The 26,281-nt window shown below is 41.1% G+C and overlaps 1 protein-coding gene across 1 annotated transcript in view; it reads left to right on the top strand.

Moving 5' to 3' along the window:
* Positions 1-25,890, top strand: part of LOC124286723 (syntaxin-8-like) — a 48,064-nt gene extending 22,174 nt beyond the window's left edge. Inside the window, 6 exon segments of the mRNA XM_046723149.1 lie at positions 3,521-3,613; positions 6,011-6,112; positions 12,320-12,405; positions 23,315-24,282; positions 24,469-24,684; positions 24,770-25,890. Coding sequence (XP_046579105.1) covers positions 3,521-3,613; positions 6,011-6,112; positions 12,320-12,396 — 272 coding nt within the window. The 3' untranslated portion in view covers positions 12,397-12,405; positions 23,315-24,282; positions 24,469-24,684; positions 24,770-25,890.
* The last annotated feature ends 391 nt before the right edge of the window (positions 25,891-26,281 follow it).

Here is a 26,281-nt window from a genome sequence, read left to right as displayed (position 1 = left end):
ACTTGGGTTAAAATTGTCAACATGGCTATGGTGATGAGAGGTAAAATGAGACAAGACTTATATGACAGCATGTGTGCATGTGTGTTAGTCGTCACAAATGTTGGTTTCCTGGTACTATCCCATAAAGATGCCAAGCTACAGTTATAATAAAGATACCAGTCACAGTATACTGACTCCAAGCCAAACATTCTTTGGTTTATCCCCTGAATGGTGAGCTCAGGGTAATAAGAAGTATCATCATTTAACCTCTCTTGGTGTGAGACGGCCTCCGTGGTGTAGTGGTTAGAGCGTCCGCCCGGAGAGCGGAAGGTCGCTGGTTCGATCCCCGACCGAGTCATACCAAAAGACGTTAAAATATGGTACTTGTTGGTCCCTGCCTGGCTCTCGGCATTAATGGGTACAACAAGGACTGGTGGGCTCGGAGTCAGTATAATGTGTCTGAGTGGGGTCTTCATGCTTCACTGCGGCATGGTATCTCAGTGGGCTAGCACTATAAAACCAGCTTAAGTCTGGGCTAGTACAAGCAGCCGCACATACACATACACATGCATGCACGTCGTCATATGAGCGAAATATTCTCAAGTACGACGTAAAACCCAGTTTCACCTCACCTCACCTCTTGGTGTGATATGGTTGGGAATGAAACCACCAACCCTCTACCCCTCTCGGCTTACGCTCTATCCACGGCAAGGGCAGTACGGTGCCTACAGACCTTGGTTCATTCTCTCTAATGGGTTCATAATGTTCCTGACATGTTACATTTTCATGATCACAAGTTGACACCTCTGAATGTTTAATCCCAGTACAGTAAGTGACACTGTTCAAGCACCTAGTTTTCTGTGTAATGTAATGGGACATAGAGGGGCGAATGTAGGAAGCTGGGACGTGTAACTTTATGTCTAGGTTCCAGAAGCAGCCAGGTAGTCAAGTGGTTCAAGGGCTTGCTTGTTTCCATCATGCTGATGTGATGCACTACCTTGTTAAGCCTTGGTGTCCCACTCCTTCATACTACTTGAAGTTTGCAGAAACCGGTGTAAAACCATTTACAGACTCCTTCAGTATTTGGGGTTCATATTGGTATTGGAGATGTGAGTTTCAACATTAAATGAGACAACGACATTGTTTAGAAGTTTATTATTTATCATTCTAAGGTGCTTGCTAAAATATGAAAGGTGCTGACTCTATCCTGTGGTAAAGTACACTTGGTGGCGTGTGGTCACGAATCAGTTGAAGTTAAGCAACGTCGAGCTCAGACAGTCCTTGGATGGGTGATCGTGTTTGGCAGCTTGACTCCTGAGAGTTTCTAGGACGTCAGTCCTGCCCCGCAACGAAGCACATGTGATACATGTGGTCTCACCTTAGGCAAGTGAGTTTGTTCAAAATTGCCTCTGTTCACCCTGCAGAAAAGGGGTACCCGGTTGGATAAGTCATGTGACTATAACCTTCTAGCGCCTAAGAGGCAGCTAGGGTTATCTGTGGTAATAAGAATCAGATTCTGATTAAGCGCCGCGAGACTGTGCGCTATAGAAGATGACTTATTATTATTATTATTATTATTTAGTTACATCATAATGGCCTGAGGTCATGACGATGTCTTAATTACCTCCTGTGAACTAATGGGTGAAACACGGCTTTTACAACAGTATGTCAATTGAAAGTAATCAGTGACACTGAATGTTGGTGATGTTAATGTTTTCGTTTGGCCCCACAATGCATTTGTGGAATATTTTGAAACTAAAGCTAATGATTTAAAAAGCTTGAATATTAATCCTTCTTAAGGCTGCATGGGGTTATTGGTAGTCAGACACTAAACAGATACTGAAATGTGACTTATTTAAACTATAAGCTACAAATTTTAGTTGTGTTTTATTATGCTCAAAATATGCTTTGTCTCTTAAAGGGTACAGCATTAAAGTGGAACAGCCTGTTAGTCAACCCTGTTTGATAGTTTCAATTTAAGACACTACTTACTACAGGTTTCTGATAAAATACATTTCTAATTAGACACAAAGTTAGTCCATAATTCAGCATCTTAGAAAAGTAACAAAGCTTCTTCATGCTTTAACTCTAACAGTTCAGGGCAAATCTGTACTATATCAACTGCACATGGGGGAGCAGACTTTTTTCCTAATTGTGCATGTATTTATCTGTCAGCACAAAACCTCTGAATAAAGTTTAAAACCGTTTAAACTGAATCCTTCGTTTCCACCGATACGCTACTGGCATGCATTAGCGGCAGTATAGCCATGCTGAAAGCAAACAGTAGTTGAGAGCACTCACAATGTAACAATATGAAACATGTCGTCCTAGGTTGTGAGTTGTAAACTGCACACATTACTCTGAAACTTGTCAGATGGGACTTCATTCGCTTTCTGCAGGTACTCAAGGGAAATCACTCTGTAACTAGGATTCAGTTGCCCCACATTGTCACCATATACACAGTGCTCTGATCATCAAGGAATCACAAGTTGAATTCATTTCTAAAGCGAGCAGTTTTACTGCTTTGTATATAGGCAGCATTTGCCAACCTGTTTCAGAAATTGGATAACTGACTGTTGTGTGTAAAACAAACTATTTGAATGCACATATGGCTATGATCACTTTGTGACAGGGGGGACAAGGTGCTGTGCAAGATATATATTTCTTTACAGACTATAATCATTATAATTAGACTCCTGGCTTCATAATCTCACAACTGCCATCGCCACAACACAAGTGTGTGGGTTGTGGCATGTGACTTGGTTAAAAGCTTCAAGATCATATTACATTGATTACACTACATTAAGATTCCATGCTTTCATCTGGAAATTTATTTATTTCATACAAAAGTGGACTAAAATTATCTCATCCCCGCAGGAGATAAAATAGTCGGTGCCTAAAACGTGATATTATCACTTCAGTTCCTCATAGTTTTTTTATCAGCTCTAAGACTTCTCGAAAGGAGATGAGCCTGGAAGACAGCCGCTCTCCCTCAGGTTGTAGTGCTAGTCAGTCAGGCTGTCCTGAGTCTGGACAGTCAAGTCTCTCTATTCTCACACAATCATTACCTTCATCCTGCTATGATTAAGAGATCCTAGTCGTCATCTTATGTGTGATGTATACTGTCTAAGTCCCTCGTTATTGGGATGGCATTGTCGATTCGGACGTTGATGAGTGTCGCACAAAAATTTCAATCACCGTTATTGACGACTAGAAGGGGCGAATCACAATCATAGATTAAATTGATGAACTCTCGATTGAAGGGAAATAGACTCAGGCAAGAACTCCATCACTTGAAATACTCGGGGGAATATTTCAATTTCATGCCTGACGTGGAGATGAAGATTTACCATTGACTTTTATTGCCTGGTCAGAATGCCCATTTATTGGTAATTCCGTCAATATTTGTGAGAAGGAAGTATCGTGTTGAGAAGGTCAGAGTAATCCTGAAATTTATGATGAATGTTCGAGATTTGATGATAACGACTGACGGTCAGCCAGCTGACAGATAATCAATTTTGGCACAATTTTCTCATTGTAGAACAAGACCAGGGGTTGGAGGCTTTGTCGAATGTAATAGCACGACAGAAGATGATGGCTGTTGATATTGGCAACGAAGTGGATAACCAGAATGGTAGGTATTGAATATTCAGGGAAACATTGATGCTTCCATTAATACCATATATTGGTCATAGCAAAATGATTATAGTTGCAACTAAACTATAAGCATTATTGACAGATATTGGAACTGTTGGTTTTAAAACACCAAATACTCAATACGTTTTGCCTCATGATTTCACAGTATGCTAGCGACAACTATGATAACTTGATTCTGAGAAGGGGCCTCTGTAGGGTGAGGGGAGGGGCTGTGAAGGTTTTCACTCATTAGGCTAAAGGTATGGGTTCAAGTCCCTACAAGCCCTTTTCTGATATTGTTGGAATATTGCTTAAGGTGGTACAAATACCATACTCATTCCCTGAAAACACACCTGAAACCCTCCGTGTGTTAAAGTTGGGACTCACACTTAGACAACAAGCATAAAATGTGTAAATGAGGTTACTACTGTAATTAATCACTCTTGTGAAGTGCCTCTTTATGAGTAAATGGTAGTATTGACCTACTGTCAGGACCACACAACAAACTGGCAGACCCTTGTTCTGTGGACTGCCCTCACTTTATACTGGGCCAACATGAGGCCTTATAGGGTTATCTGTCACTTCCAGCACAGACACTGTGGGCTCTTTGTTTATCTGGGGCAGTGGGGTAGCCTAGTGGTTAAAGCGTTGGCCTGAAGACCCAGGTTCAATTCTCAACATAGGTACAATGTGTGAAGCTCACTTCTGGTGTCCCCGCCGTGATATTGCTGAAATATTGCTAAAAGCGGCGTAAACTCACTCACTCACTCACTCTTTGTTTATCTGGTTTGATATAACATTCACAGTGCATAATTATGGAAAGTCAATCAAATTATATATATGCCACATGACATTGTATGAACCACGTGGAGTGTTGTTTCAGCAAGTGATTTTGTTAAAAATAACCTCTGTTGACTCAGCAGTGAATGGGTACCAGGTGGGATGAGATGGTCATGTGACTGTCAACCTTTCAGAGCCTCACAGTTAGCTTACGATGTATTTTCCCAAATATGGATTGTGCACTCTGAGCAACTGACTGGATAATTAGGGTGCACTTTGACCATGACATCCAGTATTTAATGAACTATTATTACAATTATTATTGAATAGTTCATGCCAACATGCCTAACAAGAATGATAGTCAGTGTCATAACATGATGTGAGAACAGTTCTTGTATCTTTGTGTTATGGGTTTTCAGACACTTAATATCATCCATTGCTGTGTCTATTATCACTTAAACAATTGTAAAACATGTCTTATATCATGAAAGATATAATAAACTAAACACAAGCCATCACTGAAGAATTAACAATGTCTGTGTGATGCAACACCCGTCATTACAGCCCGAGTAAGCAGTGCCATCCGTAAACGTATGCCTTACGAACACCTGTGATATATATGAATGGCAAGTAACAAGTACTATTATGTGGACAAGAAGATGGTGTCAGGTATTGGACTCTTATTCTGCTGCTTCCCGTTTCCCATTGATTGTGTGGCCACACTGCACTCAGCCATGCCACATGTATGCTGGAACTTGCAGATTCTGTCATGAACCTCATTTTGTGACCCATTGGGTCTGATCCGTCAGCTGTTCCAGTTCTGTCAATAGAGTAGAGTGGCTATTGTCCACTTGAAATTAATATCCATAGACAAGCCTCTGTGTAAAAGGCAAAATACTCCAGCAGCAGCTTCCACAACAATCAGTGTGAAATATATGAAATTGCATGAGCACATTGAGGTGGAAACTGTTGACTGCCTGACATAGATGCTGAGTATTATTTAATCAGGGCTTGGGTAAATCCAATGTCTGGGCGTTACGCTTCATTACAGACCTGATGGTTACAGTTCCAGTTGCTAGTGTGTGATTGATCAATATCATATATTGACTCAACCTTTATGCTTTGGATTCCTGTTTGAATTTACTGTTTGCCATTTCATTAAGTTTGATTACCGATCAGAACTTATATATTGGTTTGTTATTCTGATTTTCTGAAAAGATTATGTGGTTATTAGTAAAAATAGCTCTACAGATTTTATTGATAAGTTTATTTAAAATGCTTAAAGTATGTTTAACATGTTTAAAGACAGTTCTTGAAAGACATTTAGAAGTTAGACGAACATGAATACATGACATGTTTATATGGATAACAACTTATTTCTATTCTTCATACAAAGTTTCAGAGCTAATTCTTGCTCCTTCATCAGGTGAATGATGAAGGGGCAAGAATTAGCTCTGAAGCGCCGATATTCATGTGTCATGTATTCATGTCTAAAGACAGTGCACTTGGTGCATTACATAAACAATGCAAACCTGTGTGGGCTATATTGCTTGTGTGGAGGTTGAAGGGAATGTGAATGTAGTTTAAAATCTAATCTGTCTGTTTTAACTTGCAGAACTTATTGATGATATAACTGACCACACGGACCGAACTGGGGAACGACTGATCAAAGAAACATCCCACATTAAGATTGTAGACCGGAAGTCCAACACTTGTGGTAAGTGTGTGTGTCATGGTAGTATCTCTCAAAGGGTATGTGGAGTTGGGGGCTGTGGTGAAAGGGGCTGGAAATTGCTGGACAGAGTTGTACTACTTTGCTGTGGGCCAAATCCAGTTAATATCCTAATTCTGTTCTTGCTCGTGGGTTTTGAGGAAGAGGTAGACATTGTCATGCTGCACTGGGTGTGGTGGTGGCTGTGTGGTCTATGTTGATTTTGCATCCCTCTACAAAAACCTGGGTACAATGTGTGAAGCCCATTCCTGGTGTCCCCTGCCGTGATATTGATTGGATTTGAATTTCACAAAAAGCAGCATAAAACCCAACTTACTCACTGTACAAAAACCTGCTGATTGTGGTTGTGACTTTCAGTTCTGCCCTTATTTTAATTCTTAGTTATTAGCATCAAGTCCATTCCCATGTTGTTTTCTTGAACTGGCTTGATGAGTTTTGGCTTCCTTGTCCATTAAGCTAAAATACTTTACTGAGCAGCTTACTCAGCAGAACTGGTTTGAATACATTATCAGCACTGAATGCCTGTTGTTTAGAAGCAACTGACTTTGGTCAGACTATCAGGGTAAATGATGCTCATGATGTTTTGTGGTAAGTTGAATGTTGGCGTAACTGGTTCGGGACTTGACTACTGGCAGGGTGTTGTGATATAGATGGAGTAATGCTGACTGGTGTAAAGCATCCAACAAAGTGGAATGAAACACACTCACTCACTCACTCAATCTGTGTCATTTAGGTTGTCCTCCCACAAGCAGCATTACACCAGACTCACAAACCAGCCAGATTTAACTGTTTGACATCTCTACCTTTGTGTCATGGGAAAAAGTAATACTATTGTACTTTTATGGACAGGACTAAGTCTTCATTTTGTCATATCTACTTTCTGTCTCTGCAATCCTTTATTGATCAAGACAGGAGTTAGGGAAGCTCAGACACTTAAGTGTATTTAGCTTGCTGGGTTAATTGCTTGGGTACTACATATTACAGCATTATGTAGAGCCCATGCGACAAGCAACAGTCAGGAAGTCATAGCTACAATAATGATAAAAGTGGGGAGTTTGGGTTGGTGTCAGTTGAAGGCTTTATGAGTGGTATAATTTTTAACTTACCTTACCATAGGTCTTATGCATATTACCTTAAGCTCAGCTTAGAAGAGATCAGACAGTTGTTGATTCGCCATTCTCTCGAATGGCTGCCTCAGGTATCTACGAGTCTATAGGCACAGAAGTGACGTGATCTCCCCTCTCGCGTAAGCGCGGTCTATCCAAAAATCACTTTTACTTTAAGCGTGTTACATGTCAGACGTTTGATTTCCCTTGCTCGTTACGTATTTTCTCTTTCAGATTTAAGTTTTTGATTTCTTTTTGGTAGGTATGGTTTTTATTTCTTATTATTCTTCTCTGTGAGGGTGAAGAATATAATAAAAGTAAACTTCACCTACCTGGCTGCCTCGTGTTTCTCACTTTGGTGTGGGGTGTGTTCCCACGGCTCGCGAGTGTCTCTCCACTTGGCATGTTTGATGTATTGCATACTCCTATGTCTCTTTCATCATAATGTTCATGCGGGGTGTTGTATTCCTTCATATTTTTGCCTAATCCTTCATATGCTTGCCTAATTTTGTGTTTTTATCACACGCTTCTCGGCTCAGTGGGGGGAGCCATCTTGGTTGTTTGTCTACTGTCTCGCCTGCTTGGGTGTGCCCATTCTTGCTGTAGGAGGTGCTTCCATTTTACCTGCAGGTTTTTTTTTCGTTGTGTGTTTATGTTTTGTTACGTTTTGATTTTTTTTTTGGTGTGTGTTACAGCTTTGTGCATGACCCGGCAGTTCTGTAGCATCTGCAGGGTGCAGAAATCTGCCAAGGATCCCCATCCATGGTGTTCGGACTGCGCCACAGTCGTCTGTTCCCCTGAACAGTGCTGTCATTTTTGCTCCCTGTTGTCTGTTGCTGATTTCAAGGCCTACATAGCAGCCAAGAAGAAACGGTTATCACAGTGCAAGATGAAGATGTCGTCTCCTGGTTCTTCAGTGGGATCCCGATCCTCTCTTCCTCGGACGCCAGATGGATGTTCCTCTCCTGCAACAGTACAGACACGTACTCCTGCGCCGTGTCTGTTGACGCCTGAAGCCCAACAACCGTCTGACGCTTTTGTTGATTTGTCTCGGCCAGATGCTCTATCACATCCGGAGGTTCAGAAGCTTTTTAGGACACTCCTCTTGCCGGCTGCAGTGGAAGCCCAAGCCAGCGCTGTGCCAGCACCTAGCGCTGCCCCTCCGCCTAGCGCACTTCCGGCGCTGACGACTGCAGCACTCAGCTCTGATGTGGCTGGGTTGTTTTCTCAACCAGCGCTTTTTCCAGGGGCGACGCCGACGACATTGCCTACGTCAACGCCAATGACGCCGCTGGCAGGCTACCATCCCTAAGAAGACACGTGTCTCTACGTTGTCTAGAGAGAAAGACTTGCAGCGGCAGTTAGTGGAAGAGCATTCCCGACGCCAGGAGGCTGAACGTTCCCGGCGTTCTAGGCGTTCTCGCTCTAGGTCTCCTCGTCACCTCCGTCGATCCAGGAGCCCTCGCCTTAGTCTGATTCTTGTCATCGCCAACGGGAGCCCCGACGCCGCCCGACAGGGGTAGGTCTCGCTGAAGATGGGAACACCTGGGAGACCGGCTACAAGCTCACCAGTAGGCGGGCAGGATGTCGCCCAATTGGACAATCCTGACTAGAATGCCCCAGTCACGCGTGTATGCTCCAGACCTGCCAATGGCAGTGTCACCTGCTTGCAGAGACAACATCCAGACTTTGCTAGACAAGCAAGCTATAGAGACCCCCAACAGTCCCCTGGGTTCTACTCACCCATCTTTCTGGTTCCAAAGAAAGACTCGGGGGGAAAATTCACAACATGGCAGTTTTCAACCACCTTTACCTGTCGGAGCCGCCTCATTTCCGGACAATATGCCTGGAACAGCTTCGTGCCAAGCTTGCGCCCGGGACCTGGCTGGCCAGCCTCGACCTCCAGGATGCGTAATTACATGTGCCCATTTACCATCGTCACAGGAAGTCCCTGAGGTTCTTTTTCAATGGTTCCCATTACCAGTGGAAAATGCTTCCGTTTGGAATTTCAACGGCCCCGTGCCTTTTTACTCGGATTACCTCGCCAATCACCCAGTTTCTCCAATTCAGGGGCATCGATTTCGACCCTTATATAGACGACTGCCTCATGACCCACCACGATCCTCAGTTGCTTCGCAGACAGATGACTTTCGCCATGCATCTTCTGGAAGCAACTGGGGTGGATTATCAACACAAACAAGTCGCACCTGGAGCCGTCCCAGGAACTGACGTTCATAGGAGGGTTATTCCTGACTCACTGCGACCTAGACAGGGTTCCACAGGATCGCTGGAGGAAGATTGTCAATTTCGCCAGTGGGGTCTGTCCCAGCCACTCACGCTCAGGGAGTGGCAGTCCCTCTTAGGCCTCCTCACCTCAGCCCAGGACTTGACGCTCAGAGGTCGCCTGATGCTCTGGCCGTTACAGCGCTTCCTCTTGCCTTACATCCAGGCAGACGATCTTCAGTCGAGATTCTTCTTCCCTCTACATCTCCAGGCTTACTACCGCTGGTGGACTGTAGAGTCGAACGTCTGCGTAGGCGTCTCCTTGACAGAAATTGCTCACGATCACGAACTTTTCGTAGACGCGTCTATTCAGGGCTGGGGTGCACACCTCAGCGACCAGACCACCTCGGGGCTGTGGTCCTCCGACGAACTAGGCTGGCATATCAACAACTTGGAGTTCCAAGCAGTCATTCTAGCGGTTCGACATTGGATTCCTCTGCTGCAGAACACCAGGCTTCTGATAGTGTCGGACAATTCTAAGGTGGTGTGGTTGATTCGCAACCAGGGAACAACCAGGTCCAAACGGTTGTTGGAGCAGACCTTCCAGTTGGTCGATCTCCTGGACAACAATGGCATCAGAGCCAGAGCCCGGCACATCCCAGGTTGCAAGAACATTCTAGCAGACGCTCTCTCAAGGCCAGGCAAGCCATCGCCAACAGAGCGGATGCTACATCCAGAAGCGTTCAAACTTCTATGCCACAGTCACGGTTGCCCTCTGATCAACCTGTTTGCGACCCAGTTCAACAAACAGCTGCCGTTGTACGTGTCTCCAATTCCAGATCCGGCGGCATGGGCAGTCGACGCCATGTCCTTGTCGTGGGAGGGTCTGGACGCATACGCCTTTCCACCACCAGTTCTGCTGCCAGCAGTGTTAGCAAAGCTCAAGACAGTGGCGATTCGTCTGCTTTTGGCCGCGCCTTGGTGGCCAACCAGAACTTGGTTTCCGGATCTGCGCCATCTCGCCAGAAGAATTCCGCTAAGGTTGCCAGAGTGGCCTCATCTGGTCAGACATCCGCAGAGTCGACAGCTGCATCCCGATCCGACTCGATTTCATCTGTTCGGTTGGATCATCTGCAAAGGGCGCTAAAGGCTAAGGGCTTCTCCACAGGTGTTGCTAAGGTTATTGCTCGTGCTCATCGAGTTTCCACTAGGTCACTCTATGATGATAAGTGGATTTCTTTTGAGAAGTTTTGTGCACAGAAATCCAAGGACCCGTTAAAAGCCTCTCCTCAGTTTATAGCAGAGTTCCTTCCTTTCCTTCGACAATCCCGGCGCCTTAAGGGTAACACTATAGGAACGTTTTTGTCGGCTCTTAACTCAGTGTTGGCACTCAAGTGTGACAAGAAGATTTCCAAGGTGCCGGAACTCATCGCTTTACTTAAAGCGTTCAAGCTAGAGGACCAGAAGGCAAAGTTTCGTCCTCCTGCTTGGGACCTTAACATCATTCTTCGGCATCTGAGAGGTCCGCCTTACGAGCCCCTGGACTCAGCTTTTCAGCCCAGGAAAACAGCTTTTCTCTTGGCCCTGGCTACGGTGGCTAGGGTCAGTGAGATCCACGCTTTGGATGTCACCAGGGTGCGGTTTTGAGCAGTCACGACATGGTCCTGTTCATCTGGGACTGCTTTGTGATTTTGTGGCTAAGAATCAGCTACCAGGACAGCCGGACAGAATGTTTTCCATTCCTCCTTTGTCTTCCATTCTAGGACCACACGACGCTGAGGAAGAGCTGCTTTGTCCTGTGAGGGCTCTTAAGAAATCTCTTATCTTGCCAAATCATCATCCAGGAGGCAGTCTCGCAAGACTGTTTATTCCCTTTTCCTCGGTGGCTAAAGGGGAAGTTATAGGAATACTATTGCCCTCTGGCTACGTACGACCATCCTGGCCGCCTACGATGCACAGGGTCTACCTAATCCTACAGCCAATAACCCGCACGAGATTAGCGCTCCGGCGTCCACTATGGCTCTCCATAGGAACTGCACCGTTCCAGCCATCATGGAGGGATCCTTCTGGAAATCCTCTACAGTCTTCGCTAGCCACTACCTGCGGATTTGGCCGTCAAGGATGTGGAAGGGCTGCAATCCTTTGGTCCTCTGGTGGTTGCCCAGCAACTCACCCAACCTACTGCCCATTAGGTAACTTCTTCTTCTTACCTTTTGGTCTTAAGGTTAACTTACGCCCTGGGTGTGTTTGTTTTCCTTAGGGTTTCCTTGGATTACTATCTGTTTCCTGTTACAGGCGCCTCCTGATTCAGCCTGTCGACTCAGTTAGTTCTCTTTGGTTGCTCTTGGCATGTGGTCTTAGGACAGTCCTCTGGAGCCCGACACCGCCGTCCTACTGTCGAATCCATATGCATAAGACCTATGGTAAAGTAAGTTAAAAATTTATTGAAATCTAAATATTTTACATATTTAAATACTTACCTTACCATAGGGCGGTAACTCCCTCCCAACGCTGGATGCTCCTCCCTCCTCTGGGCTCTTCGGACCTGGTCAGTAAAAGTGATTTTTGGATAGAATGCGCTTGCTCGAGAGGGGAGATCACGTCACTTCCGTGCCTATAGACTTGTAGATACCTGAGGCAGCCATTCCAGAGAATGGCGAATCAATGACTGTCTGATCTCTTCTTAGCGGAGCTTAAGGTAATATGCATAAGACCTATGGTAAGGTAAGTATTTAAATATCTAATATATTTAGATTTTCATGATTTCTAGGTAGAAGTTTATGATGTGAGTTTATGTCTAAGTAACCAGTAAAATGGGATGATTAAAACAGCATCATGATGACAATCCTGTTTATTGTTTCAGGTTACTGGATCGCCATCGTTCTCCTCTTCATTGCTATCATTGTGATAGTGGCAGTGCCTTACAATAAGAAACCCTGAAACATACATGTGAGTTGACATGCCTGGACACATGTGGAGGGAGTGACTTACTGGTAACATTTAGTGTTGCCTCTACAGTATCTCCAACAGAGAGATGATGTGTACTGTGTTGTATCCTCCTGGTGTGGAGTCTACTTGGGCTTGCTTATTGATGGGCCGTCAGGGACCGCAAACTGCTGTGTCAATCCGTCATGGCTCCTATGTGATTAAATTGTATCCATGTATTTCCACTCCAATCACATGATTCTAATCTCTTCTGTTCTATTGACATATGTGTTTTCGTGGGTATGCTCACATCATCAAAAATCCCAGACAGTCTTAACATGAAAAGGGCATGGTTTTTTATTTGTCAAGCCAGCAAGGCATGTTCCCCTTATTAACCTTACAGTCTTGTTGCCACAACATTGTATGTGAATGTATAACTGTTGGGCCATGGGGTTGTATAACAGGTATATGTGATGTGGAAAGATTTGCCTATCATAAAATAAAATGAAAATAAGATGTTAATTTGTATGACTGTTCAAAATTTGTGTTGTTTACTCTTTCTTTTTGTTGAGTATAACGCACATTTTGTGTGTGTAGAGGATATGTGTTCCTTCTGGCAGTATTCATATTGTCCACACCCAATCTCATACTGGTCACAAGATCCCTTCTTTCTCACACCAATCACAGTGTCCATTATCTCTCTCATATTCGTGATATCCACAACTTTCTCCCAGCAATCACAGTGTTTGTTCTCTCTCATATTCATGATATCCACAACTTTCTCCCACCAATCACAGTGTTTGTTCTCTCTCATATTCATGATATCCACAACTTTCTCCCACCAATCACAGTGTTCATTCTCTCTCATATTCATGATATCCACAACTTTCTCCTACCAATCACAGTGTTCGTTCTCTCTCATATTCATGATATCCACAACTTTCTCCCACCAATCACAGTGTTTGTTCTCTCTCATATTCATGATATCCACAACTTTCTCTCACCAATCAGTGTTCGTTCTCTCATATTCATGATATCCACAACTTTCTCCTACCAATCAGTGTTCATTCTCTCTCATATTCATGATATCCACAACTTTCTCCCACCAATCAGTGTTCGTTCTCTCTCATATTCATGATATCCACAACTTTTTCCCACCAATCAGTGTTCATTCTCTCTCATATTCATGATATCCACAACTTCCTCCCACCAATCAGTGTCCGTTCTCTCTCATATTCATGATATCCACAACTTTCTCACACCAATCACAGTGTTTATTCTCATCATATTCATGATATCCACAACTTTCTCCCACCAATCACAGTGTTTGTTCTCTCTCATATTCATGATATCCACAACTTTCTCCTACCAATCACAGTGTTTGTTCTCTCTTATATTCATGATATCCACAACTTTTTCCTTCACAGTGTTCTTCTCTCATATTCATGATATCCACAACTTTCTCCTACCACAAATCACAGTGTCCACAACTTTCTCTCATAATCATGATATCCCACAACTTTCTCTCACCAATCAGTGTTCGTTCTCTCTCATATTCATGATATCCACAACTTTCTCTCACCAATCACAGTGTTCGTTCTCTCTCATATTCATGATATCCACAACTTTCTCCTACCAATCAGTGTTCATTCTCTCTCATATTCATGATATCCACAACTTTCTCTCACCAATCACAGTGTTCGTTCTCTCTCATATTCATGATATCCACAACTTTCTCCCACCAATCACAGTGTTTGTTCTCTCTCATATTCATGATATCCACAACTTTCTCTCACCAATCAGTGTTCGTTCTCTCATATTCATGATATCCACAACTTTCTCCTACCAATCAGTGTTCATTCTTTCTCTCATATTTGTGATATCCACAACTTTCTCCCACCAATCAGTTTTCGTTCTCTCTCATATTCATGATATCCACAACTTTTTCCCACCAATCAGTGTTCATTCTCTCTCATATTCATGATATCCACAACTTCCTCCCACCAATCAGTGTCCGTTCTCTCTCATATTCATGATATCCACAACTTTCTCACACCAATCACAGTGTCTATTCCCATCATATTCATGATATCCACAACTTTCTCCCACCAATCACAGTGTTTGTTCTCTCTCATATTCATGATATCCACAACTTTCTCCTACCAATCACAGTGTTTGTTCTCTCTTATATTCATGATATCCACAACTTTCTCCCACCAATCACAGTGTTCATTCTCTCTCATATTCATGATATCCACAACTTTCTCCTACCAATCAGTTTTCGTTCTCTTTCATATTCATGATATCCACAACTTTCTCTCACCAATCAGTGTTCGTTCTCTCTCATATTCATGATATCCACAACTTTCTCCCACCAATCACAGTGTTTGTTCTCTCTCATATTCATGATATCCACAACTTTCTCCCACCAATCACAGTGTTTGTTCTCTCTCATATTCATGATATCCACAACTTTCTCTCACCAATCAGTGTTCGTTCTCTCTCATATTCATGATATCCACAACTTTCTCCCACCAATCACAGTGTTCGTTCTCTCTCATATTCATGATATCCACAACTTTCTCCTACCAATCAGTGTTCGTTCTCTTTCATATTCATGATATCCACAACTTTCTCTCACCAATCAGTGTCCGTTCTCTCTCATATTCATGATATCCACAACTTTCTCCCACCAATCACAGTGTTCGTTCTCTCTCATATTCATGATATCCACAACTTTCTCCTACCAATCAGTGTTCGTTTTCTTTCATATTCATGATATCCACAACTTTCTCACCAATCAGTGTTGTTTGTTCTCTCTCATATTCATGATATCTACAACTTTCTCTCACCAATCAGTGTTCGTTCTCTCATATTCGTGATATCCACAACTTTCTCCCACCAATCACAGTGTTCGTTCTCTCTCATATTCATGATATCCACAACTTTCTCCTACCAATCAGTGTTCGTTCTCTTTCATATTCATGATATCCACAACTTTCTCTCACCAATCAATCAGTGTTCGTTTCTCTCTCATATTCATGATATCTACAACTTTCTCTCACCAATCAGTGTTTGTTCTCTTTCATATTCATGATATCCACAACTTTCTCTCACCAATCAGTGTTCGTTCTCTCATATTCATGATATCTACAACTTTCTCACCAATCAGTGTCCGTTCTCTCTCATATTCATGATATCCACAACTTTCTCTCCCACCAATCACAGTGTTCGTTCCCTCTCATATTCATGATATCCACAACTTTCTCCTACCAATCAGTGTTCGTTTTCTTTCATATTCATGATATCCACAACTTTCTCTCACCAATCAGTGTTCGTTCTCTCTCATATTCATGATATCTACAACTTTCTCTCACCAGTCAGTGTTCATTCTCTCTCATATTCATGATATCCACAACTTTCTCACACCAATCACAGTGTTCGTTCTCTCTCATATTCATGATATCTACAACTTTCTCCTACCAATCAGTGTTCGTTCTCTTTCATATTCATGATATCCACAACTTTCTCTCACCAATCAGTGTTCGTTCTCTCTCATATTCATGATATCTACAACTTTCTCTCACCAATCAGTGTTCGTTCTCTTTCATATTCATGATATCCACAACTTTCTCTCACCAATCAGTGTTCGTTCTCTCTCATATTCATGATATCTACAACTTTCTCTCACCAATCAGTGTTCATTCTCTCTCATATTCATGATATCCACAACTTTCTCTCACCAATCACAGTGTCTGTTCCCATCATATTCATGATATCCACAACTTTCTCACACTTATCCTACCACACTCACTGTCAGTATTTACAGGACACAAACCACTGACTATTTCCTCTGTGACCTCACCAGTCCAGCTGCTGACTATCTAAATAGCTGTCTCTTCCACAGCAGCCTAATTGTGTTTATGGTCATCTGAGATAGTTTGGGCAGTAAAGGGCTGATAAGATTGTTGGATGTGACAGTTATAGCTATTCCTCACATACTGGACATGACTGATAGTTATCTGATATGGTCTTTTACCAAGCTCTTCCTCATAGCTACCCATGGAGCTCCCTGTCTGTAGAGGAGGACATGCTTGTGGCAATGGGTCTGCTACTGGGATGGATAACGTTGTTATGCAATGTGTCACTGGGACACGCCAAGCAGTGTCATGACATCAATACTATTGTCCTAGAACTCCTCTCACGAAGCAACCTTTATTAAGGTTAACCTTAACTCCCATTCTTTACCACTGCACAAAGGTTACCTTAGTGACTTACGATTACCTTAGTGCTTTGTGAAAGGAGGCCCTGTTCTGTTGTGTTAACTCGACGTTGATGGGTGCAATATTGCTGATATTGTGTTAAAGGTCACATGCAACGCATTACATTTTTTTAAGCTTTGTAAATTTGAGAAACTTTTCATCTGTTCCTTGAAGATAAATATACGTTTCATCTGAGACTTCTCTTGATAGACATAACAAACTATGGCAACTTGAATACATGTTGAGTACCCCAAGAGCTTGTCATAAGACACAAAAAGGGTAAAATGAGGATTGGGTGGTGAGGCTCAGTGACTTGGTTTATAGCATACTCACATTATCGACCACTGCATTGCGAGGTCAAGACTCCAGTATTTACAGGTGGCTGTCATTTTGCCAGAATATTGTTTATTGCCGAGTTAAACAGCAAGCACGCAAGCCTTACTCATACTATTAACCACTGACTGGATCATTTACTGACTGCTGTGATAAAGCTGGAATGAAGTTACTTTAGATCTTAAGTTGATTAGAGCTATAAAAACACAATGCAAGATATTGTTCGAAATTGCTTCTTGGTTCGCTCATCTCCTCCCATTAACCAGGGTTGAAGATAGTGTTTCAGGTAATGGGGAAGGAAGAGAGACATAGACATGCTCATGTAATATATCAAAGATCTCTCACAGATATGGAGTATGCTCTTCAATGTCTGCATACTCAAGGATTTACTTTGCACAGTACCTTGCAAAATGAAGATCCCCTTTACTCTAACAGTACAGATTTACAGTCTTGTAGGCTTTCTCCGACCCATTGCTTGTTGACTATAGTGTTACCCCTGTTACTGCTCACTCTCTGATTGTCTGAATACAGTTAAACCTGGATAGTCTGGACTCTGTGATTGTTTGAATACAGTGACACCCTCTCAGTCTGGACTCTCTGATTGTTTGAATACAGCTAAACCTTGATAGTCTGGACTCTCTGATTGTTTGAATACAGTTGTACCTGACAGTCTGGACTTTCTGATTGTTTGAATACAGTTATACCTTGATAGTCTGGACTCTGTGATTGTTTGAATACATTGACACCCTCTCAGTCTGGACTCTCTGATTGTTTGAATACAGTTAAACCTTGATAGTCTGGACTCTCTGATTGTTTGAATACAGTTATACCTTGATAGTCTGGACTCTGATTGTTTGAATACATTGACACCCTCTCAGTCTGGACTCTCTGATTGTTTGAATACAGTTAAACCTTGATAGTCTGGACTCTCTGATTGTTTGAATACAATGACACCCTCAAAGTCTGGACTCTTTGATTGTTTGCATACCCTATTTCTCTATATCTTATGGTTAACACAGATTCTAACAAGAAGTGGGCTCTAACGTTATGTCCCGTCTGCATACCTTAAGTCAGCACACTACAAGCCAGTGGTCCTGACTTAAATTCTGTCTGATATCTCTGTAGTAATGCTGAATGCACTATTCTACATCTTCTACCCACACACAGATAGCTACAAACACAATTTCTGACAGTTTAGCAGGATTATGACCATTTGACGATTAGATGACTCATATTTTTGTTCCTACCCTTGGGATTCACAGATGTGTGAGACTTGACTGAAATACTATTGAAAGAGTCATTCGTACAAATGACAAAGGATCAATTAGGTCGTCATCAACACCCCATCCATCCATGTCTAGCGTGAGCACTGAGGTGAAGGTCCAGTACTGCTACCTAATAAGGGGAGTTGAACTCATGATCTTAGTTGGCCTAAGATGGGACAGATCTTTACTTTCAATCAAATGCTATATTTGGGATTACACTTTCTAAGTAAAGTACAGATTCTAGTACTTTGGAGGCTTTGAGTCCCACTAAGGATTCAATATATGCCCTGGGTGATCGTGTCTCTAATCTCAGATTGCTTGGATTGTTGCTCATTTTATCAACCACTGGTTTACATTGCCTGGACTATACATGTATATTATCTACAAGCTTGTGATATACCCAGTATACTGCCAGTTGTTGCTCATGCTATCAAGCACTGGTTTACATTGCCTTGACTATACATGTATATTATCTACAAGCTTGTGATATACCCAGTATACTGCCAATTGTTGCTCATGCTATCAACCACTGGTTTACATTGCCTGGACTATACATGTCTATTATCTACAAGCTTGTGATATACCCAGTATACTGCCAGTTGTTGCTCATGCTATCAACCACTGGTTTACATTGCCTTGACTATACGTGTATATTATCTACAAGCTTGTGATGTAGCCAGTATACTGCCCATTGTTGCTCATGCTATCAACCACTGGTTTACATTGCCTTGACTATACATGTCTATTATCTACAAGCTTGTGATATACCCAGTATACTGCCAATTGTTGCTCATGCTATCAACCACTGGTTTACATTGCCTGGACTATACATGTATATTATCTACAAGCTTGTGATATAGCCAGTATACTGCCCATTGTTGCTCATGCTATCAACCATTGGTTTACATTGCCTGGACTATACATGTCTATTATCTACAAGCTTGTGATATACCCAGTATACTGCCCATTGTTGCTCATGCTATCAACCACTGGTTTACATTGCCTGGACTATACATGTATATTATCTACAAGCTTGTGATATACCCAGTATACTGCCCATTGTTGCTCATGCTATCAACCACTGGTTTACATTGCCTGGGCTATACATGTCTATTATCTACAAGCTTGTGATATACCCAGTATACTGCCAATTGTTGCTCATGCTATCAACCACTGGTTTACATTGCCTGGACTATACATGTATATTATCTACAAGCTTGTGATATACCCAGTATACTGCCCATTGTGGAGTGAAACAACATTCACTCATTGCCTCATGAATGCTTGCCATGGAAAGTGACTTCAGAGCCAATGAAGGTAACATTAGATTTCAACAGTAGTGTACCTGTTATCAATTACATAGCCACAAAGTTCATTGTAATAAAGATATGCTTACGTAGGATTAATTACTGCTAAGTGTTGGATAGAAGGTTTCTTCTTCAAACTTTCTCGATAATGTTTCCATTTTCGTGTTTCTTAGATTCTGTCTTTGATGGTTCTAATTTTGATCCTATTTGAAAGATAATATGGAGACGTAACTAACCAATAAATGAAACCTAAAGACCTAATGGTAGAATAATTTTCAAATGGAAAGTTATTTTAAGGACCTAAGTGAAATAACCATTTGTATAACAAGATCTTAGAAGATAAATGGATGTGCTTCAGATACCTTGCAGGGTCATGTCATGAACTCTTGCAAAAAACAAACGACCTTCACTTCTGAGCAGTATCGGTTACCTCAGTTTCTGAATCTGCACTTCATTCCAGAAAGGAGTCTTCATTACATCACAGAGTGACAATTGTCTTAGCTCTAAGACCACTTTGTTTAATGGAATCACATGATTTCATAGGCAGTGTTTTTTTTCGATCATTGTATTGATGTCAATCTCAGTGCAGTTGAAGTGATTTTGTTAAGTATAATATGTAAAAACATTACAAAAAAGTTCATACAATTGAGTTATCTTAGCGTTACTCTTGCAGGGATGTAAATCTCCATTTCTCACAGATTAGTCTCCATCAAACTAAGCTATTTTCACAGTTTTATCATCACTCACTGTGATGTACCCTATGAAATACTCATGGAGAGATTTTTAGTGTTCCCATCCAGATTGGCCACACTGCATTACGATCTTTAGAATAATTTTGACATTTGATCTGATTTTTTTATTACCTTGAGAAGTATTATATGTCCAAAGCTTTTTATGTCCTGCAGAGATCGCAGGATGTGTTTGCAGCCAATGGCATCCATCACAAGATGTTTATGACAAGTCAAATACATCGTTTCCAATCTCCCACCTTTCATCTTCCAGGCTACTTGAGGGAGTTTTGCTAAAGACAGCACTGTGTGTTACCTTAACAGGTCCAATCTTATCAAGAATTAGCGTATGTGTCGGAAAAACGTCTTTGGAGATGGTCTTGAAGGTCTGCAGGCTGCCATCATTTCACCACTTCCTTCATTTGTGTTTTCAACAAACAGGATGACATAAAATTGTGAGATTTATTTTTGTAGGGTGTTATGTTCAAAAGTCGATTCCTGCTGCTCTGTTCTCCTAATTCATGGTCTGTATCTGCCACTAAAGCCCCAGTGGAGTGGGTGATCACTGCTTCCTCTGACTAGGTGGTTAGATCTTATCTACATCGTACAACATTAAGCTGGCTTGAAAAAACTGAATGAAGTCATGCCATGCGTTTGTATAGCTTGGAGGCCGATAAGTCCAAGATCATCCTGGGGATACTGTCACTTATTCTGCGTTTGTTTCTATGGTTATGTGGAATTTGACAATTTATGGGTGAATAGTTGCCATTGATTGTTGGTCAGTTCAGTGTGCACTTGAAGGATGTTGTTCAACCTCGGACCCCACCTTGTAACTCGCCTCTGTTGTGACTGAGTTTAATTACTTGTCCTTTGTTAGTGAGCCACTTTGAACAGTATTTCCATTAGATCATGGCATATCAGCCTGAGTGAGGAGGAAAGGTCCAAAGTGAGAAATCTACTATCAAGGGTGTGGTGCTGACAACCAGTGTCAACTAGAATTTGAATGCTCAATAATAGTTTCCTGGCATGCCCAAGGTAAGAGAAGTTTGACACACTGACACAAATGGGCCCCCTCCTCCTTTGTGGCTTTTGGGGGTTTGGTTGCCTAGTCATTACCACTACTGCTCATAGAAACAGGTTTGGTTCAGTTCATTAATATGGAAAATAAATGTTAAATGTTTCGAGGTTTTAGGTTTCAACTCAGGTTTTGCCTGATTATGTTAGTGGTGGTGGTATAATTGGGTTTAACGTCGTGCTTGAAAATATTTCGCTTCATATGACGGCATGCATGCGTGTGTATGTGTATGTGCGGCTGCTTGTACTAGCCCAGACTGAAGCTGGTTTTATAGTGCTAGCCCACTGAGATACCATGCCGCAGTGAAGCATGAATACCCAACTCAGACACATTATACTGACTCCGAGCCGACCAGAGCTTGTTGTACCCATTAATGCCGAACGCCAGGCAGGGACCAACAAGTACCATATTTTAACGTCTTTTGGTATGACGCGGTGGGGGATCGAACCCGCGACCTTCCGCACTCCGGGCGGACGCTCTAACCACTACACCACAGAGGCAGTCGATTATGTTAGTAGATCTGTCAGAGTACATGTATCACGTCAGGCTTTCCACCTCCATGGAAACTTACTGGTAGTGATGTGACTTGAATAAAGTCATGGTTTGATGATCACCTTGACCAACTTTCACCTGTATGTGGCTACCATCATTAAGTCATTCATTTATTATCAATCTCTGGCTTTCTTGTTGTCCACGTCATGTGTTATACTACCAAGGTCAATAGTAAGTGTTTTCTGTACAAATGGGATCTGTGTTCTCAGATTAAACACTTCTGCTTGTACTGTTTTTGTTCTCCGTGCAACTGTTGTGTAACGGGAATCTTATTATGAAATATTTGTAGTCAGTCCATTAGCATTATGACAGTGAAGCTAACCATTAGAGACTAAAAGTCGAATCATCATATATATACCACCTGAGCTGAAACTTTCAGTCAAAGTCTCAACACTCGCCTTCAGCCTCAAACTCCCAACCCACACTGTCAACATGCATACATCTGCTTATTGAGTCCAAATTTGTCATCCCAGTTCCATAATTCACCTGCCTTTGTATCTGCTCTTAAACTCACACAATACACACTCATACACACTGCTATATGACCTGATTTAACCTAGGACATTCAGTCCAAATCAGTAAATCCACTTTCCCAACCCACATGCCTTTAACCCCCTACCCTTCTGTATGTGTTAATGAAACTCTTCACTTTATGAGAAACCCAACACCCAAAATGACACCACCATAGCTGCTTATAGCTTCTGGGAACTCTTTGAATCATATCATACTTGATTGAAGTGGTCCTTTCTTCATGCACTCTATCTAGCACTTTTCAGCTTCAAGTCTTCAAAATTAAACAAACCCAGCAGATTCCGTCAAACTGCCAAACTCTCTGCACTGAAGCCTCTGTGCATTGGGAACCCCATCTTTACAGTCATTGAGTCACTCTCTTGCCTTAAGCCATGTATCTAGACACAGCCAAGTGTACCTAAAGGTGCTAGAAGTATTATCAGTGCACAAAACATTACAGAGAGTGATATTTAATGGCTTATATTCTTTCATTCATTGAAAAAGTTTGCTAACTGGGAAGCAGTACATCCTCTAGGGTGCGATGTTGTGGCTTGTATCTTCTCATGTGTTCAGCTTGTAGGTGGGCTCACATTAGGATGAGATGCTTCTTTAGTGTTGAAAGCTGACACATCGTCTGCTGGGCTACCAACAGATAGAATATGGCAACATTCAACATTTAGAATTCCACAAATTTAGACAAGGAGAATTTGAAGGAGAAACAAAATGTGTTGCCAAGTTCTTGCTGTTTTTAACCTAACTCAAATAACTACATCTTCTTTACCAAAATGAACTCTACATACCTCAGTAGAATATTATTTTCGGACATTGCGACCATTTTAGAAGCTGTTCCATTTAAAGCTCTACATAATCATGAGTTAAGAAATATATGTTTGGTTTCCAGGAGCTTGCCTGTCTGTGTCCTGTCTGGATGTCTGTGCTCTGGCTGCTGAAGTCTGGCCCTCAGTAGAGCTGTCTGGCCTCTCCACTACATCGTAACACATGCTGGAGGCTGGGTCTGCTCACTCAAGAACCTGTATCTGGAGCAATCAACAAGCTGGGAGATCGTCATGGTGATGAATAGACCTTTACACCTGTTATTCACACAGGTCTCAGGTGGTCTGCTTCAGACCAGGCGCTCGGGATACAGACCACAGGCAGAGTCATTGGAACTGAGTGTGTTATAACTAGGTGATGGTTAGCTCATGCAGGTTTATTTATTAATCAATCATTTCTGTAGGTTTGTTGAGGTGATCTGGTGAGAAAACCAATATCTTGACAATACTGTTGGAATGGAAATGTTCCAGTGGTGTATTTTATGGGAGTTGAACCATAGGAGTCTATTTGTGTTTGTAAACCGATACTTCTGTGGGTCATACAAGATACCGGCTTTGCAAGCATCAGCATAATTAGTCCTTAACAATTTGGTTTTCTTTTAGGTATTTGCCTGATGTTAATTGTGCAAAACTAATTTCCTTTAGGAAGTTAACCTCAAATCAACCTCGACATGATTGCTTGTACTTTTCATTTCTCTTGAGTTTTGCTTCCTGCAACTTTCAATTTTGTCTGAGAGAATCTGTAAAAAATGGCTGGATTTCTAACATGTCATCACTTGGACACTGCAGTTCATTTTTAGTGAACTACACTTTGATACATATTTTTAATTTAATAAAGAATTGTATATTGTATATGGAAATGAAATAACTTGTAATGTATATTTTTAAATTGTGTAAGTTTTGTGAAAGAATTCCTTAAATAGTAAAGTCCCATTGCTTCATCAGGAATTAATGTTATTCAAAGGTGATGATCATGATCAGAAACTAATGTTATTCAAAGGTGATGATCGTGATCAGAAACTAATGTTATTCAAAGGTGACGATCATGATCGGAACTAATGTTATTCAAAGATGACAGAAAACTAATGTTATTCAAAGGTGACGATCATGATCAGAAACTAATGTTATTCAAAGGTGACGATCATGATCAGAAACTAATGTTATTCAAAGATGATGATCATGATCGAAACTCATGATCATGAAAAACTAATGTTATTCAAAGATGACGATCATGATCAGAAACTAATGTTATTCAAAGGTGATGATCATGATCAGAAACTAATGTTATTCAAAGATGACGATCATGATCAGAAACTAATGTTATTCAAAGGTGATGATCATGATCAGAAACTAATGTTATTCAAAGATGACGATCATGATCAGAAACTAATGTTATTCAAAGATGACGATCATGATCAGAAACTAATGTTATTCAAAGGTGATGATCATGATCAGAAACTAATGTTATTCAAAGATGTTATTCAAAGATGACGACCGTGATCAGAAACTAATGTTATTCAAAGGTGACGATCATGATCAGAAACTAATGTTATTCAAAGATGACGATCATTATCAGAAACAGATTTTACAAAATATTTATATAATGTATAAAATTCTTTACAGTAAATCAAGATGAATGAACTTACTCATATTGATGACGTTAGTAATGTATTTATTTTTTACCTTACCTTTTCAATGTGTACTGAGTAAATACTGGCTGTGCAAATCTGTGATCAAAATGATGTTATGTAAGACTTATTTAGGAGATAAACATACTGTGTTGGAAAATCAGAGGTATATAGCGAAATTATAATAGCTCTAAATCTTATTTAAAACCGAACGTGAATATATACCTCGGAATGACTTTAATTAACCAATCGCAATCCAGTATTTACTGAAGTCATGGTAGAATAGTCCTTATTGCAGGTTTCAATGCACCAGAGATGTATGAAAATGTTACTATAACATTCCCACATACCTCACATTTCACATGCATGTTTTTGTATTTCACAAGATGTGTTGTGTGAAAGATTTTGTCCTCATTGCTCCTTGTGGGTGTTCCTCATTTTCCTTTTGGAAGATATTTATCCTAATAAGAATAATAATATATCCGACAAACAATTATGAATGTACTTTCCAAACCCTACAGCTATCTCCTGAATGAACATAGAACAACTGTATAAATATTCTATTTTGTTAAACACATTTGAGTATTTGTCATTCAGCATGTTTAAGATATTGTTTATGTGATTATTAAAAGATATGTTTGATGTAGTCCTTGTTGGACACTGAGACCAGGAGGATGTTTGTGTCCTACAACCATTTCTTATGTAGGATGAATATCCTGACAATATTTAGTTCTTTGAAAAACTGAAACACTGACGGCCTCCCAGAAGGAAACACATAGAAAGTAAATTGTCATGAAACAAATGTTATCAATATATGTAATAATGGAATGATCAGATAGGGTTTGATAACATTTTGACAGTTAATTCATGCAACCTGAATCACAACAGTCACTTGTAGGAATGTACATATGTATTTTTTAAGTGTCTACCTTAAAACATATATGGTAAACAAGGATGTGATCATGTAACTATAATAATTACATGTGTTATTTTGTAAATAAATAATTCAAATTCTTGATGGTTGTCCAGTTTGAGTTCCTGACTTTGTATCATCTCATAATATGCACTGTAATACAAGACAAATGTTATACAAGACAAATGTTATGGATAACAACTTCTTTATTTCTTTGTCACAACGTTCTGGGCTAGTTCTTTTCCCTGCTTCAGGTGGATCCTGGAACGTCCTGACAAATAAAGAAGTTGTTATCCAAAACATTTGTCTTCTATTACTACACCAACTTCTAAATGCCTTTGAAGAATTTCATATACACTTTAGTAGTTGGTATCTTCTTGATGGAATCCTACCAGTATTCCATGTGAGAATGTTTGGTTATGGTCTTTGACTTGACTAGTTTCAAGTTGTCATACCCCTGGATTAGTGTGGAAATGTTGCTTATGCTTTCAGTG

The sequence above is a fragment of the Haliotis rubra genome, unplaced genomic scaffold, assembly GCF_003918875.1.
Source record: "Haliotis rubra isolate DU_JTF1 unplaced genomic scaffold, ASM391887v1 Scf39, whole genome shotgun sequence".
Taxonomy (NCBI): Eukaryota; Metazoa; Mollusca; class Gastropoda; order Lepetellida; family Haliotidae; genus Haliotis; species Haliotis rubra.
Note: the sequence above shows the minus strand (reverse complement) of the source record. Positions and strands in the feature narration are given on the sequence as shown.